The following is a 15,317-nucleotide window of genomic DNA, read 5'->3' as shown; positions in this document are numbered from 1 at the left end:
GAACAGAATGGAATAAGGTAAATATGACTTGCATGGAATGACCTAAACAGTGTAGATTTAGTGCTCTTTTGTCCATTGCATCCATCCATCCATTCACAAGGCCCTGGTCACCTTAGGTCTCGTCTCAGTTTAATTGGTTCTATACTTTTTGAATTCTGCAGCACTTTTCTTCCTGTAAAAAACAAAAACAAAATTATAAGTCAATGGGATCAATGAAGATGTTTTAGGACCTCTTAAAAGGATTGTCCTTGGGATAGGTCATCGTCAAAATCTGATCGGCGGGGTCCAACTACCTTCACCCCAGCCAGTCAGCTGTTTGAATAGGCTGCATCGCTCAGGTGAGCACTGCAGCTTCCTCACAGCTTACCAAACACAGTACCGTACATTGTATAGTTGCTTTGCTTTTTACTACGTCTCAACCTCTTTCACTTGTATGAGACTGAACTGCACCTAGGCCATGTTACTGATGAATGTGATGTCACTGGTGTAGGAAGAGGCTGCGATGCTCACCACTAATAAAATATTGATGACCTATCCTGAGGATAGGCCTTGGATCAGGGCAATTATTGGGAAAGAGCATGCCTAGAAACACTCATTTCCGATAATTGCACTTTGTAAAGCTGCCTCCAATCACATGATGAGCACACAAACGCTCATTCATTGGGTGAAAGCATCATTGATGCAGACACCAAAATCATAATTCTGAGCAGGAGATCATTCTATTTAAACAGCGATCTGCTTCCCAGAAACGATGATTCTCTATGGAGACGAAAGATCACAGTAGCGATCCCTCGTCCCCATACAGAGGAAGTGATTGCTGCATGAAAATGAAAAATTATCATGAATGTATGATTAATTCCCTATAATTGCCTGCAAAGTAGGCCAATATGTTGGGGTCTTTACAAAACAAATTTGATTTTATATAGCAACTAGAAAGATCTGCTTTTTTTTTTGTATAATTGTCTTTTTATTAGAATAAGTACAATAATAAAAGTATACATGTACACTTTCTCGTGTGGTCAATAGACATTCAGATAATCCAAGTGAGAAAAACAAGATCTGCTTTTTATACTGCCTACTGTAATCTGACCAACACCTCAAATTTCCCGTAAAAATGAGCCTTTATAGAGTTTAATTTAATATTCTCATAATTTCTATCGGAAATTCTTTTGTGGAGTATCCTTGTGGCCTATTAAATAGTGCTGGGGGATGGTTGCTAAGGTCCAGCGTCGTGTCTTCATAACCACCCAGGGCTTGAACGAGGGGCCCCAGATTCTTCAGCTATGAATGGATGGGAGTCAAGATTAAGCCCACCAATGTAATAATGTTTGTTTAAGTCTTTTGAGGCTTTCTACTCGCATGGCAGAGGAAACCATATAAAATGTGTGTAACCTACAAACACCTTTAGAATCACTAATACTTTGCTTCTGATTGCCATATACCATTACCTTGACGATTTCATTTCCTTCATTCTCTTTTCTTCTATGGAAAGTACCAGAGTTTAATAAATGCCATATGTGCACCTTACATTCATGATCAAGTCGCTGTGTGATATTCAAGAGCAGTATTCAGGAACAGCTACTATATGTACTTCCTGGCATTCCTGTATGTCCAGTGTTTCCAATAAAGAGGTCAGATCGATGAATGATAAAAATGAACCACTAATACATTGTGCAGTGTTTCTCTTTCTAGAAGGAAGAAAAATGATGCTGTCAATCACTGAAAAATAAAAATTGTATGCCATACCTACACTTTTACTCCATTCTTCCTGATTTCTGCAGCACGTCTTAAAATGAATTCAATATTTGAAAAAAAATCCACAGGCCAGAGATGTACACAGAAATCATAGGACCGGAAAGCACAGTTAGAATGGGCCTCACACTCCACTCGGAGCTCAAACAAATGTAAACTGCTTTTTCTGAAAATCCTGGATGTGTTCCCAAGTGTTTCTGTTTAGCTGCATAATGTAAATGCAGCTGAAAAGGAAGACTTTGAATACATCTGGTCAGGACCTGAGCGGAGGTGTGCAGCATAGACTGCAGCTTTGGGGGTGAGATGGATGGGTAAGTACAGAGGAAACGATCTTTCCTCTACAGGGTCTGAAGGCTCCAGGATTTTCAGAAAAGCCTGGAAACCCCCTTTATAGGGGTATCCAGGTTCTAGATATTGATGCTCTATCCTTATAATGTCGAGCATTTCCTTTTTAGTTCAAACTTATGTGCTTAGTTTTATAATATATTTGTATAGAAGAGCTACAGCCGAAGGCCAATTGTCCCCTACCTTCTTCCACATTGCACTGCGATCCACTACTGGAGTGGCAGTAGTATAAGGCTACGTCTACATGACGATATTTGTTGCGCGACATTTTGTTGCAGTAATGTCGCGCAAAATTTTTTAGAATGACAGTCTATGGTGTCGCACTGCAACATGCAACATGCTGCGACTGAGACGCAACAGTCGCAGAAAATCCATTTGAGATGGATTTTTCTGTGACTGTTGCGTCGCAGCATGTTGCATGTTGCAGTGCGACACTATAGACTATCATTATAAAAATTGTCGCGCGACATTAGTGCAACAAAATGTTGCGCTACAAATGTTGCAGTGTAGTTGTGCCCTATCTGTCGCGCGACAAATGTCGTCGTGTAGACTTAGCCTACAAAATGCAACAGGGGTATGTGCCATTGGTGTATAAGCAATACACACTGCTCACACGTCTGAAGAAGGATAGGTAGCAACACATGCAACAAAGAGATCTAGTGTGCTGACCTCTGACATTTGACCTTTTACCAAACTTTAAAGTCTGAAAACCATAACTTTTTAATTTTGCCATCAACATACCGTAGATGGTTGAGGGCTTGCTTTTTGCAGTCCCACCTGTATTTTAAAGGACACCATTTTATTGTCCATATAATTTGTTGAATTAGGTGTATAAATGTTTTTTTTTTTTTTTTTTTGGGGGGGGGGGGGGAGGGTTTAACGAACAGCAAGTCCACCATTGTTGTTTAAAAAAGAAAATGGTGGAACTTGGAGTGGAAACCAGTACATGGTACTAGGTCTTCCCCTCTTATAACAAAATCCATCTTCATCTTCCTTAAGTTGAAGTACCGTAATGTGCTTTTTTAGCAGTTCACACCTCTGCAACCTCACTTAGCACACTTTCAGACTTATGCCTTTTCCCTCAATACAAGGGATTCCTAGATAGGTAAGGCTGGGTTCACATCACCGTTTTGTTTTTCTGTATTTTAAGCATCTGTTATGCTCTGTTTACATCTGTTTTAGCCATTTCCGTCTGAGATCTGTTAGAATAGTAAAATATACAGTACAGACCAAACGTTTGGACACACCTTCTCATTCAAAGAGTTTTCTTTATTTCATGACTATGAAAATTGTAGATTCACACAGAAGGCATCAAAACTATGAATTAACACATGTTTGTTATGTATATAATTCCACAAGTGTGAAACAACTGAAAATATGTCATATTCTAGGTTCTTCAAAGTAGCCACCTTTTGCTTTGATTACTGCTTTGCACACTCTTGGCATTCTCTTGATGAGCTTCAAGAGGTAGTCCCCTGAAATGGTTTTCACTTCACAGGTGTGCCCTGTCAGGTTTAATAAGTAGGATTTCTTGCCTTATAAATGGGGTTGGGACCATCAGTTGCGTTGAGGAGAAGTCAGGTGGATACACAGCTGATAGTCCTACTGAATAGACTGTTAGAATTGGTAATATGGCAAGAAAAAAGCAGCTAAGTAAAGAAAAACGAGTGGCCATCATTACTTTAAGAAATGAGTCAGTCAGCCGAAAAATTGGGAAAACTTTGAAAGTAAGGGCTATTTGACCATGAAGGAGAGTGATGGGGTGCTGTGCCAGATGACCTGGCCTCCACAGTCACCGGACCTGAACCCAATCGAGATGGTTTGGGGTGAGCTGGACCGCAGAGTGAAGGCAAAAGGGCCAACAAGTGCTAAGCATCTCTGGGAACTCCTTCAAGACTGTTGAAAGACCATTTCAGGGGACTACCTCTTGAAGCTCATCAAGAGAATGCCAAGAGTGTGCAAAGCAGTAATCAAAGCAAAAGGTGGCGACTTTGAAGAACCAAGAATATGACATATTTTCAGTTGTTTCACCCTTGTTTGTTATGTATATAATTCCACATGTGTTAATTCATAGTTTTGATGCCTTCATAGTCATGAAAATAAAGAAAACTCTTTGAATGAGAAGGTGTGTCCGAACTTTTGGTCTGTACTGTATATATCTACTGTATATGGTTTTGTTTATACACATCTATCCATCCAGACACAAACATTGATATAGATAGACAGATAATCAGATATAAGATAGATAGATATGAGATGATTGATCCTTTACTGCCTGGTAAGCCTACAGGACTAAGGCCTTTTTCACACTACCATTTATTTTCCCCGTTTTGCGGGCCGTTTTTTGCGTTCCGTATACGGAACCATTCATTTCAATGGTTCCGCAAAGAAAACTGAATGTACTCCGTATGCATTCCGTTTCCGTATTTCCGTTCCGTTTAAAGATAGAACAAGTCCTATTATTGCCCGCAAATCACGTTCCGTGGCTCCATTCAAGTCAATGGGTCCGCAAAAAAAACAGAACACATACGGAAATGCATCCATATGTCTCCCGTATCCGTTCTGTTTTTGCGGAACCATCTATTGAAAATGTTATGCCCAGCCCAATTTTTTCTATGTAATTACTGTATACTGTATATGCCATACGGAAAAACGGAACGGAAACACAACGGAAACAAAAAAACGGAACAACGGATCCATTAAAAACGGACTGCAAAGCACTGAAATAGCCATACGGTAGTGTAAAAGAGGCCTAAGGCAGTGGAGAAGATTATGATCTGCTTCACTGCTGCACAGGACACAGTTAAAGTTTAAGGTCAGACCCCACACTGGTGGCTGATATGTATGCTATTAACATGGTGGTCAGTTTGGGTGGTTATTGGCTCCCCAGGCGTCTCAGGCCCTGGGCAGCCGCCCTAAACCGCCTATACTATAATCCACCATTGAGAGCAGGTCATTGCGGTTATAACTATTCCAATTATATGTAGTTTAATTTTATATTTTTACATTTCTTGTAGGCTCATGCTACATATGGGGTGATGTAAGGCTTTGGCTGCAACATCTAAAGGGTCATTTAGTTTAATGCATTGTACCAAGGAATTAAAAAAATAATAAGAAAGAAGAAATACTGGGGTCAGGGTTTTATACAGTTTATACCAAATGCAACAATGTCTAGACAAATGTCTTTAAAATAAAGCATAGCTAAGGGCTAAATTAAAAACGTGCTTTATTTTTGGTCAAAATATTGGTGTGCATGAAAACTGGTGCAAAAAGTTGCAAAGAATGGTGCATGCCATATTTGCACAAAATTCTGCAACTTTTTGGAGGTTTGGAGCCCTGATTGCCACTTTTCCAAAAAGTAGGTGGAGGGGGATGTGGTGGGCAATGCAGGACTGGGGCAGCCTACCGATCACATATGTTCTAATCTACTCAGGAAACTGGCATAAAGTAGATTATTGTGGAAATCTAGACCAGCTCCCTTGCTTCAGATTTCCGTTTTGGTGCACAGACCTACACATAAGTGTCACAATTATAAAGAGGGGTATGCATCTGAATAATTGTGGCGCATCTGTTGCCAGCGGGGGACAGGTTGAGACTGGCATGTAATGCGCCAGTCTTAGTAAATGTCCCCCTATGTGCTTAACATAGAAAGTGAGTTGTGCCAAATGCATTATTCCATTTGCGCCATTTTAAAATTTGCCCCAAATTTGCAAATTTGTGAAACTTACAAGACTATTGGTAAATTTGATTGTATCTATCAGATTGTATCACATTAGGATAGCAACTGAATAATAAAATGTATACTTTCTATGTTTACAGTGGAAAATGACAGAGATATCTTCCATCAGAAGCCATACTGGAAAGAGTTTAAATTTGACATGACTCAGATTCCGACTGGAGAATCTGTAACAGTAGCTGAGTTTCGACTTTTTAAAACTCGCAGTTTTTCACGGCAGTTTAACAGGACCCTTCACATCAGCATTTACGAGATCCTACGGGAACATGCAAACCGGTATGTGGCTAGCTGGACCTTTGTATTAGGGCTCATGCAGATGACCATATGTATTTGGAGGTTTGCAAAATACGGATCCGCAAAAAATACAGATGATGTCCATGTGACATCCGTATTGCATCCATTTTTGTTGATCCATTGTAACAATGCCTATCCTTGTCTGCAAAATGGACAACAATAGGACATGTTCTATATTTTTTGCGGAACGGCCATGCGGACATAGGGAAATTGAATGCACACAGAGTCATTTAGTTTTTTTTGCGGGCCCATTGAAGTAAATTCTTCCACATACGGGCCGCATAAAAACCAGAACGGACACTGAAAAAAAATGCGTTCATGTACATGAGCCCTTAGTCTGAAGTCTAGCTGATGATATAAAGTACATGCATGTAATACCATCTCTCTCTCTTTTATAGACAACCTGAGTTAACTTTGCTGGACCACGAGAGCATACAGGCTGGGGATGAAGGGTGGTTGGTGTTTGACGTCACAGCAGCTAGTAACCACTGGTTGCTTAACTCAAAATATAATTCAGGGCTGCGCCTCTATGTGGAGAATGATGACGGTGAGGTTACACACTAAGAATGACTCAAGTGGAAATTGCATGCTGCCTTTCATTAGACATGTAGAGATGGGTTGATGTCATCTTGGCTTTTCATTTGGCACAGTTGATATAAATATCCTCTCTTTTACCAGAATTAATATAGCTCCTATAGCCCAAAGTTTATTACAAGCTGTTGACTGAGAGCTCTTTAATAGCATCAAGTAACCATTTCCCTTTCATACAGATTGTTACAAACTTTTTTTGACTCAAAATGGCTAGCAACCTATTTTATAAAATAGCAAAAACATTTTAGGCAAATCCTCAAAATGTTAGAGCACACGGCATATAACCTTCTATAATAATATGTGTGTTAATGTAACAGGACAGAGCATTGATCCAAGCTTGGCAGGCATCTTAGGAAGACGAGCACCTCGTTCCAAACAGCCATTCATGGTTACATTTTTTAGAGCAAGTAAAAATCAAATCCGATCTACAAGGGCAATTAAACAACTAAAAAAAAGGCAACAGAAGAAACACAGTGATCTTCCACATCCCAACAAATTACCCAGCGTATTTGGTAAGACTTGAATGGAAGAAATTATTTTGTCTTATTTTTTTGTGCTTAAATGAAAATCTGACACCATGAAAATGCATAGAGCAGACGGAGCAGATTGATATATAGTTTTGTGGAAAAAGATTCAGCATAACTTGTCATTTATTCATTAAAATATCTGCTCATTAGGTTAGTTTTGCACCTGCGGTAAAGTATCATGCAGGCTGTTCCGGAAGAGGAACAGCCTGCCGTAGTTCACCATATCCAGCATGGCCAGATAGGGCTATGCACCAGTGGACCTCATTGACTATAATGGGATCCGACAGGAATCCAGCTGGTTTCCGGCATGCACCAGTTTATGTCCAGCCAAAACCTGGCATTCATGTCAGAAACCAGCTGGATCCCATTATAATCAAAGGGGTGAAATCCGGCGGGCTGCCTGCAGATTCTACTGCATTTTCAAGGTGAGAGGTTCTAGGTTCATCAGAACAGTACCTATTTGTTATGATTTTCCATGTGTCTATTTGTACTTCAAAAAATATATATATATCTAACCTGTTGTGTAAGGATCACTTTTTGGCAGTTATCTAATTATCATCACAGGCAGGATTAGGCCTCTTTCACACTACCGTACGGCTATTTCAGTGTTTTGCGGTCCGTTTTTCACGAATCCGTTCTGTTTTTTTTGTTTCCGTTCCATTTTTCCGTATGGCATATACAGTAATTACATAGAAAAAATTGGGCTGGGCATAACATTTTCAATAGATGGTTCCGCAAAATCGGAACGGATACGGAAGACATACGGATGCATTTCCGTATGTGTTCCGTTTTTTTTGCGGAGCCATTGACTTGAATGGAGCCACGGAACGTGATTTGCTGGCAATAATAGGACATGTTCTATCTTTCAACGGAACGGAAAAACGGAAATACAGAAACGGAATGCATACGGAGTACATTACGTTTTTTTTGCGGAACCATTGATGGTAGTGCGGTTAACAGCAGTTCAGGCAAGATGGATGCCCCCATAATGATGTACAAAAAAAAAAGAATAAAAGAATCTAATTATCTGAAATTTTAAAAATTACAAATTAAAAAAACACATTAGAAATATATATATATATATATATATATATATATATATATATATATAGACGTAGAAAAAGGGCAGCACTCCAATAAATAAAATAGCAAAAAACTTTATTTACCCATAAGGCTGTAGCGACGTTTCGGCTCTAACACAGGAGCCTTCCTCAAGCAGTGTGTACAGATCAAGATCCAAACATATATAGTGTTATAGCTAGCCATAGCCAATTACATGTTAAGTGAACATAATTAATAAATAAAGCAAAATACAAAATACATCATACATGTGAATACAGATAAAATCAGCAATACAATGTGGTTCAATCGTGGTGCACCTGATTGCTTAAAAACTATTACCATAAATATAAAACTTAGTGAGATATTTCTATAATTACATAGTTGATAATATGATCAGTGTCAACTGTAGATGATTAAATAAAGTGTCACGTGCTTACTATTACAGGTGGTGCATACTGAGGATGCAGGATGAGGGTCGGTTGTGGTCGCTGCTGACATGTGCGGTCCGGCGTGCCTAGGTCCCCACTGCGCATGCCAATACGACGTATAATACATGCTGCCGGCCAGTATCAATCTCGTCACCTGACGCATATGCTCCTACGTCACCGCACCAAGACGGCCATTATGGATAAGGGCAAACAGCCCATTCTGTCGCCCTGACGATCATGCTGACAATTTAGTCCGATGCAGTGTGGAATCGGGATGGTACTGGCATGGGACAATGCCAGAGTGTCAAAAGTGGCTAAGTGGGCTCGGCTAAGGGATACCACAACAATGAAGAGTGGATCCGCCAGCCGTGACCACAGAGTGGCCGCGCATCTGTACGCAAATACAGAGTCGCGGCCGCACCGATCCAACCCACCTGTCGCCACAACATTCAGAGGGCTCTCCTCTTGACCCCTACCACACATGTAACGGAAAATAACAAAAACAAAAACAGTCTTCTGGAGGGAACACGGAAGTCGTTTTTCGCATAGACAATGGTATCCAGGCATCACGATCGCACTGTCAGCATGGAGGCCACACCGCCCATCATCACCCCAAACTCGCAGCATAACACCTGTAAATATAAAGATAAAATGTGAGCATAAGTGCACGGAAGGGAATACAAAACATACAATATTAAAAGACTATTAGAATAAACGAAGATTTATGTATAGTACACACAAGTCACATAATCAACACTGGGACAATCGACATTAAAAAATACAAAGATAGAGGGCAAGACACGCCACTAACCCACCCCAACCTTGTAATCCACATTGAGACCATGTGGATGGAGGGAGTCCAACGTGTAGATCCATTTTAATTCTCGCTTTTTTAAAAGGCTAGTCCTGTTACCACCTCTCCTAGGCATTGGTACATGATCAATGATGCAAAATCTTAGGTCTTTCTCAGTGTGTTTCTGGTTGGCAAAGTGTTTAGATACTGGTAAATCCAGTCTTTTTTTCCTGACACTAAGTCGGTGATTGTTGAATCGTGTCTTAAAATCAGTTGTCGTTTCACCGACGTACAACAGATTACAAGGACAAACGATAACATACACAACAAAACTGGAGTCACAGGTCAGATAATGTCTCATCTGATATGAAACCCCAGTCCGTGGGTGCATGAAAGCTCTACCCTTAAGAATGAATTTACAGTTTACGCAGGACAAACAGGGAAAACAGACGACACTGGCACCTGTCAGGGTCAGCTGTCTCGCTGTCTTCAGGGTTCCCACGTCTGCCCTTACCAATTGGTCCTTGAGACTCTTGGACCTGCGGTAGGACATGATCGGAGGAGAGTGGAATTCCTTGACTGTGTTTAGACAACCGCCCAATATACCCCAGTGACGCCGAATAATGTTACTTATGTCGGCGCTCTGTTCACAGTGGGTGGAGATAAATGGAATCCTAGTCATCTGTTTTTGTTTTGCCTTCCTTTTTAGAGTGTCATCCCTGTTCAGTTGACTGACCAATTTCTTTTGTTCCTGTAATAGCTTAATTGGATACCCTCGTTTCTCAAATTTATGTAACAGTGTATCCAAGGTATTGTTGGATGCCACAGGGTCAGAAACGATACGTTTAACCCTCAAGAACTGGGAGTATGGGAGGGATTTAACCATGGACCTAGGGTGATTACTGCTGTAGGTCAGTAGCGTGTTCCTGTCGGTTGACTTAGTAAATAATTCTGTCTGCAATTTACCATCCGACAGGATCACGCGAGTGTCCAAAAACTGCATTTCAACACAGGAATGCACCAAAGTGAACTGTAGTGCCCTATCAATTCCATTGAGGAAACTGTGAAAATCACAGAGTTGTTTGGCATCACCTGTCCAAATGAGGAAGACGTCGTCTGTGTACCGCCACCACGCCCTAACATGTTGGAAGTGGTGGCTTCCATAGACGACGTCCTCCTCAAACCTGCGCATAAAAATATTGGCGTAAGTTGGGGCCACATTGGACCCCATCGCCACGCCCTGTTCCTGCACGTAGTATGAATCTTGAAATAAGAAATAATTGTGCCTAAGCACAATCTCCAACAAAGATAGTACAAAATGTTGGGAACCATCAGTGAGTGTGGATTTATCCAACATTGAACCGACCGCAGCCAATCCCTTTTGATGATCTATTGATGTATAAAGTGAAGTTACATCAAACGATGCAAGTATCACATCAGAATAATCAACAAGTTCAACATCCTGCAATTTAAGCAAAAAGTCGCTGGTGTCACGAATATATGAGCTGCCCCCACAAGCGAAACTGCACAGAACTTTATCAAGGAAGATGGCCACATGGCTGAAGATTGAATCGGAGCCCGAAACAATAGGGCGACCAGGGGGATCGACGAGGGACTTGTGGATCTTGGGCAACACATAAAGCACCGGAGTGACAGGATGTGTTACAGTAAGGAAATCCACAAGTCCCTCGTCAATAACCCCCGCATGCAGAGCCTCCGTCAATACATTTTCAATCAATTCAGCAACCTTGAACCTCGGGTCAAAATCAATGTGACTATAGACGGTTCTGTCACCCAATTGCCGCTTGATTTCGGCAATATACTTCTGGGTGTCAAGCACGACCACCGCGCCGCCTTTATCGGCGGCCTTAATGGTAAGTTCATGGTCGAGTTTTAATTCTTTAAGAGCAACCATCTCTTCCGCTGTCACATTGGGATGACCAAAAGGTTGTACAGATTTTATCGCCTTTAATCTCTGAATGTCAGATTTAACGGCAGCCATATACGCCTCCATTGCAGGCTCATTGACAACTGGATTGAAGGTGCTTCTAGTTGAAAGATCGAACATGCCAAGAGAGAAATCACTCATCTTGGCATGCTCGATCTTCCCCCTACTCTGGAACCAAATTCTCAACTTGATAGCACGAAAGAAATTATACAGGTCAAAATCAAGTTCGAACCAGTCCGCAGTGGTTCGTGGGCAAAAAGAAAGCCCCTTACTTAATACACTCACTTGGGCATCAGTCAAATTTTTTGAAGAAAGATTCACCACGGTTACTTCTTCCTCGACGGGTTGTTCCTGCCGGGAGGACGGGGTCTGTTGTTGCGCTGCTTTTTGTTGTCGCCTGCGTCTACGGCCTCCACGCCGGATGCGTTGTCTCCGGACAGTTCTGTCTCCCTCAACCCTAAAAAAGCCTGGTCAGCAGAAAAGGCATCTTGAGTAGATTTCTGTTTCTTTTTCCAGCCATGGGATGGCTGGAAAAAGAAACAGAAATCTACTCAAGATGCCTTTTCTGCTGACCAGGCTTTTTTAGGGTTGAGGGAGACAGAACTGTCCGGAGACAACGCATCCGGCGTGGAGGCCGTAGACGCAGGCGACAACAAAAAGCAGCGCAACAACAGACCCCGTCCTCCCGGCAGGAACAACCCGTCGAGGAAGAAGTAACCGTGGTGAATCTTTCTTCAAAAAATTTGACTGATGCCCAAGTGAGTGTATTAAGTAAGGGGCTTTCTTTTTGCCCACGAACCACTGCGGACTGGTTCGAACTTGATTTTGACCTGTATAATTTCTTTCGTGCTATCAAGTTGAGAATTTGGTTCCAGAGTAGGGGGAAGATCGAGCATGCCAAGATGAGTGATTTCTCTCTTGGCATGTTCGATCTTTCAACTAGAAGCACCTTCAATCCAGTTGTCAATGAGCCTGCAATGGAGGCGTATATGGCTGCCGTTAAATCTGACATTCAGAGATTAAAGGCGATAAAATCTGTACAACCTTTTGGTCATCCCAATGTGACAGCGGAAGAGATGGTTGCTCTTAAAGAATTAAAACTCGACCATGAACTTACCATTAAGGCCGCCGATAAAGGCGGCGCGGTGGTCGTGCTTGACACCCAGAAGTATATTGCCGAAATCAAGCGGCAATTGGGTGACAGAACCGTCTATAGTCACATTGATTTTGACCCGAGGTTCAAGGTTGCTGAATTGATTGAAAATGTATTGACGGAGGCTCTGCATGCGGGGGTTATTGACGAGGGACTTGTGGATTTCCTTACTGTAACACATCCTGTCACTCCGGTGCTTTATGTGTTGCCCAAGATCCACAAGTCCCTCGTCGATCCCCCTGGTCGCCCTATTGTTTCGGGCTCCGATTCAATCTTCAGCCATGTGGCCATCTTCCTTGATAAAGTTCTGTGCAGTTTCGCTTGTGGGGGCAGCTCATATATTCGTGACACCAGCGACTTTTTGCTTAAATTGCAGGATGTTGAACTTGTTGATTATTCTGATGTGATACTTGCATCGTTTGATGTAACTTCACTTTATACATCAATAGATCATCAAAAGGGATTGGCTGCGGTCGGTTCAATGTTGGATAAATCCACACTCACTGATGGTTCCCAACATTTTGTACTATCTTTGTTGGAGATTGTGCTTAGGCACAATTATTTCTTATTTCAAGATTCATACTACGTGCAGGAACAGGGCGTGGCGATGGGGTCCAATGTGGCCCCAACTTACGCCAATATTTTTATGCGCAGGTTTGAGGAGGACGTCGTCTATGGAAGCCACCACTTCCAACATGTTAGGGCGTGGTGGCGGTACATAGACGACGTCTTCCTCATTTGGACAGGTGATGCCAAACAACTCTGTGATTTTCACAGTTTCCTCAATGGAATTGATAGGGCACTACAGTTCACTTTGGTGCATTCCTGTGTTGAAATGCAGTTTTTGGACACTCGCGTGATCCTGTCGGATGGTAAATTGCAGACAGAATTATTTACTAAGTCAACCGACAGGAACACGCTACTGACCTACATCAGTAATCACCCTAGGTCCATGGTTAAATCCCTCCCATACTCCCAGTTCTTGAGGGTTAAACGTATCGTTTCTGACCCTGTGGCATCCAACAATACCTTGGATACACTGTTACATAAATTTGAGAAACGAGGGTATCCAATTAAGCTATTACAGGAACAAAAGAAATTGGTCAGTCAACTGAACAGGGATGGCACTCTAAAAAGGAAGGCAAAACAAAAACAGATGACTAGGATTCCATTTATCTCCACCCACTGTGAACAGAGCGCCGACATAAGTAACATTATTCGGCGTCACTGGGGTATATTGGGCGGTTGTCTAAACACAGTCAAGGAATTCCACTCTCCTCCGATCATGTCCTACCGCAGGTCCAAGAGTCTCAAGGACCAATTGGTAAGGGCAGACGTGGGAACCCTGAAGACAGCGAGACAGCTGACCCTGACAGGTGCCAGTGTCGGCTGTTTTCCCTGTTTGTCCTGCGTAAACTGTAAATTCATTCTTAAGGGTAGAGCTTTCATGCACCCACGGACTGGGGTTTCATATCAGATGAGACATTATCTGACCTGTGACTCCAGTTTTGTTGTGTATGTTATCGTTTGTCCTTGTAATCTGTTGTACGTCGGTGAAACGACAACTGATTTTAAGACACGATTCAACAATCACCGACTTAGTGTCAGGAAAAAAAGACTGGATTTACCAGTATCTAAACACTTTGCCAACCAGAAACACACTGAGAAAGACCTAAGATTTTGCATCATTGATCATGTACCAATGCCTAGGAGAGGTGGTAACAGGACTAGCCTTTTAAAAAAGCGAGAATTAAAATGGATCTACACGTTGGACTCCCTCCATCCACATGGTCTCAATGTGGATTACAAGGTTGGGGTGGGTTAGTGGCGTGTCTTGCCCTCTATCTTTGTATTTTTTAATGTCGATTGTCCCAGTGTTGATTATGTGACTTGTGTGTACTATACATAAATCTTCGTTTATTCTAATAGTCTTTTAATATTGTATGTTTTGTATTCCCTTCCGTGCACTTATGCTCACATTTTATCTTTATATTTACAGGTGTTATGCTGCGAGTTTGGGGTGATGATGGGCGGTGTGGCCTCCATGCTGACAGTGCGATCGTGATGCCTGGATACCATTGTCTATGCGAAAAACGACTTCCGTGTTCCCTCCAGAAGACTGTTTTTGTTTTTGTTATTTTCCGTTACATGTGTGGTAGGGGTCAAGAGGAGAGCCCTCTGAATGTTGTGGCGACAGGTTGTGGCGACAGGTGGGTTGGATCGGTGCGGCCGCGACTCTGTATTTGCGTACAGATGCGCGGCCACTCTGTGGTCACGGCTGGCGGATCCACTCTTCATTGTTGTGGTATCCCTTAGCCGAGCCCACTTAGCCACTTTTGACACTCTGGCATTGTCCCATGCCAGTACCATCCCGATTCCACACTGCATCGGACTAAATTGTCAGCATGATCGTCAGGGCGACAGAATGGGCTGTTTGCCCTTATCCATAATGGCCGTCTTGGTGCGGTGACGTAGGAGCATATGCGTCAGGTGACGAGATTGATACTGGCCGGCAGCATGTATTATACGTCGTATTGGCATGCGCAGTGGGGACTTAGGCACGCCGGACCGCACATGTCAGCAGCGACCACAACCGACCCTCATCCTGCATCCTCAGTATGCACCACCTGTAATAGTAAGCACGTGACACTTTATTTAATCATCTACAGTTGACACTGATCATATTAT

The 15,317-nt window shown here is 42.2% G+C and overlaps 1 protein-coding gene across 1 annotated transcript in view; it reads left to right on the top strand.

The window, feature by feature from the left end:
* The window catches only part of LOC120993425 (bone morphogenetic protein 8A-like), a 77,341-nt gene that overhangs the window by 48,383 nt on the left and 13,641 nt on the right, over positions 1-15,317 (top strand). The window contains exons 3-5 of the mRNA XM_040421935.1: positions 5,917-6,109; positions 6,526-6,674; positions 7,036-7,230. Coding sequence (XP_040277869.1) covers positions 5,917-6,109; positions 6,526-6,674; positions 7,036-7,230 — 537 coding nt within the window. The remainder of the gene's footprint in view (positions 1-5,916; positions 6,110-6,525; positions 6,675-7,035; positions 7,231-15,317) is intronic.

This window comes from Bufo bufo, chromosome 3 (assembly GCF_905171765.1).
Source record: "Bufo bufo chromosome 3, aBufBuf1.1, whole genome shotgun sequence".
In the NCBI taxonomy this organism is placed as follows: domain Eukaryota; kingdom Metazoa; phylum Chordata; class Amphibia; order Anura; family Bufonidae; genus Bufo; species Bufo bufo.
The sequence above is the reverse complement of the archived record's forward strand: the minus strand, read 5'-3'. Positions and strand labels throughout refer to the sequence as shown.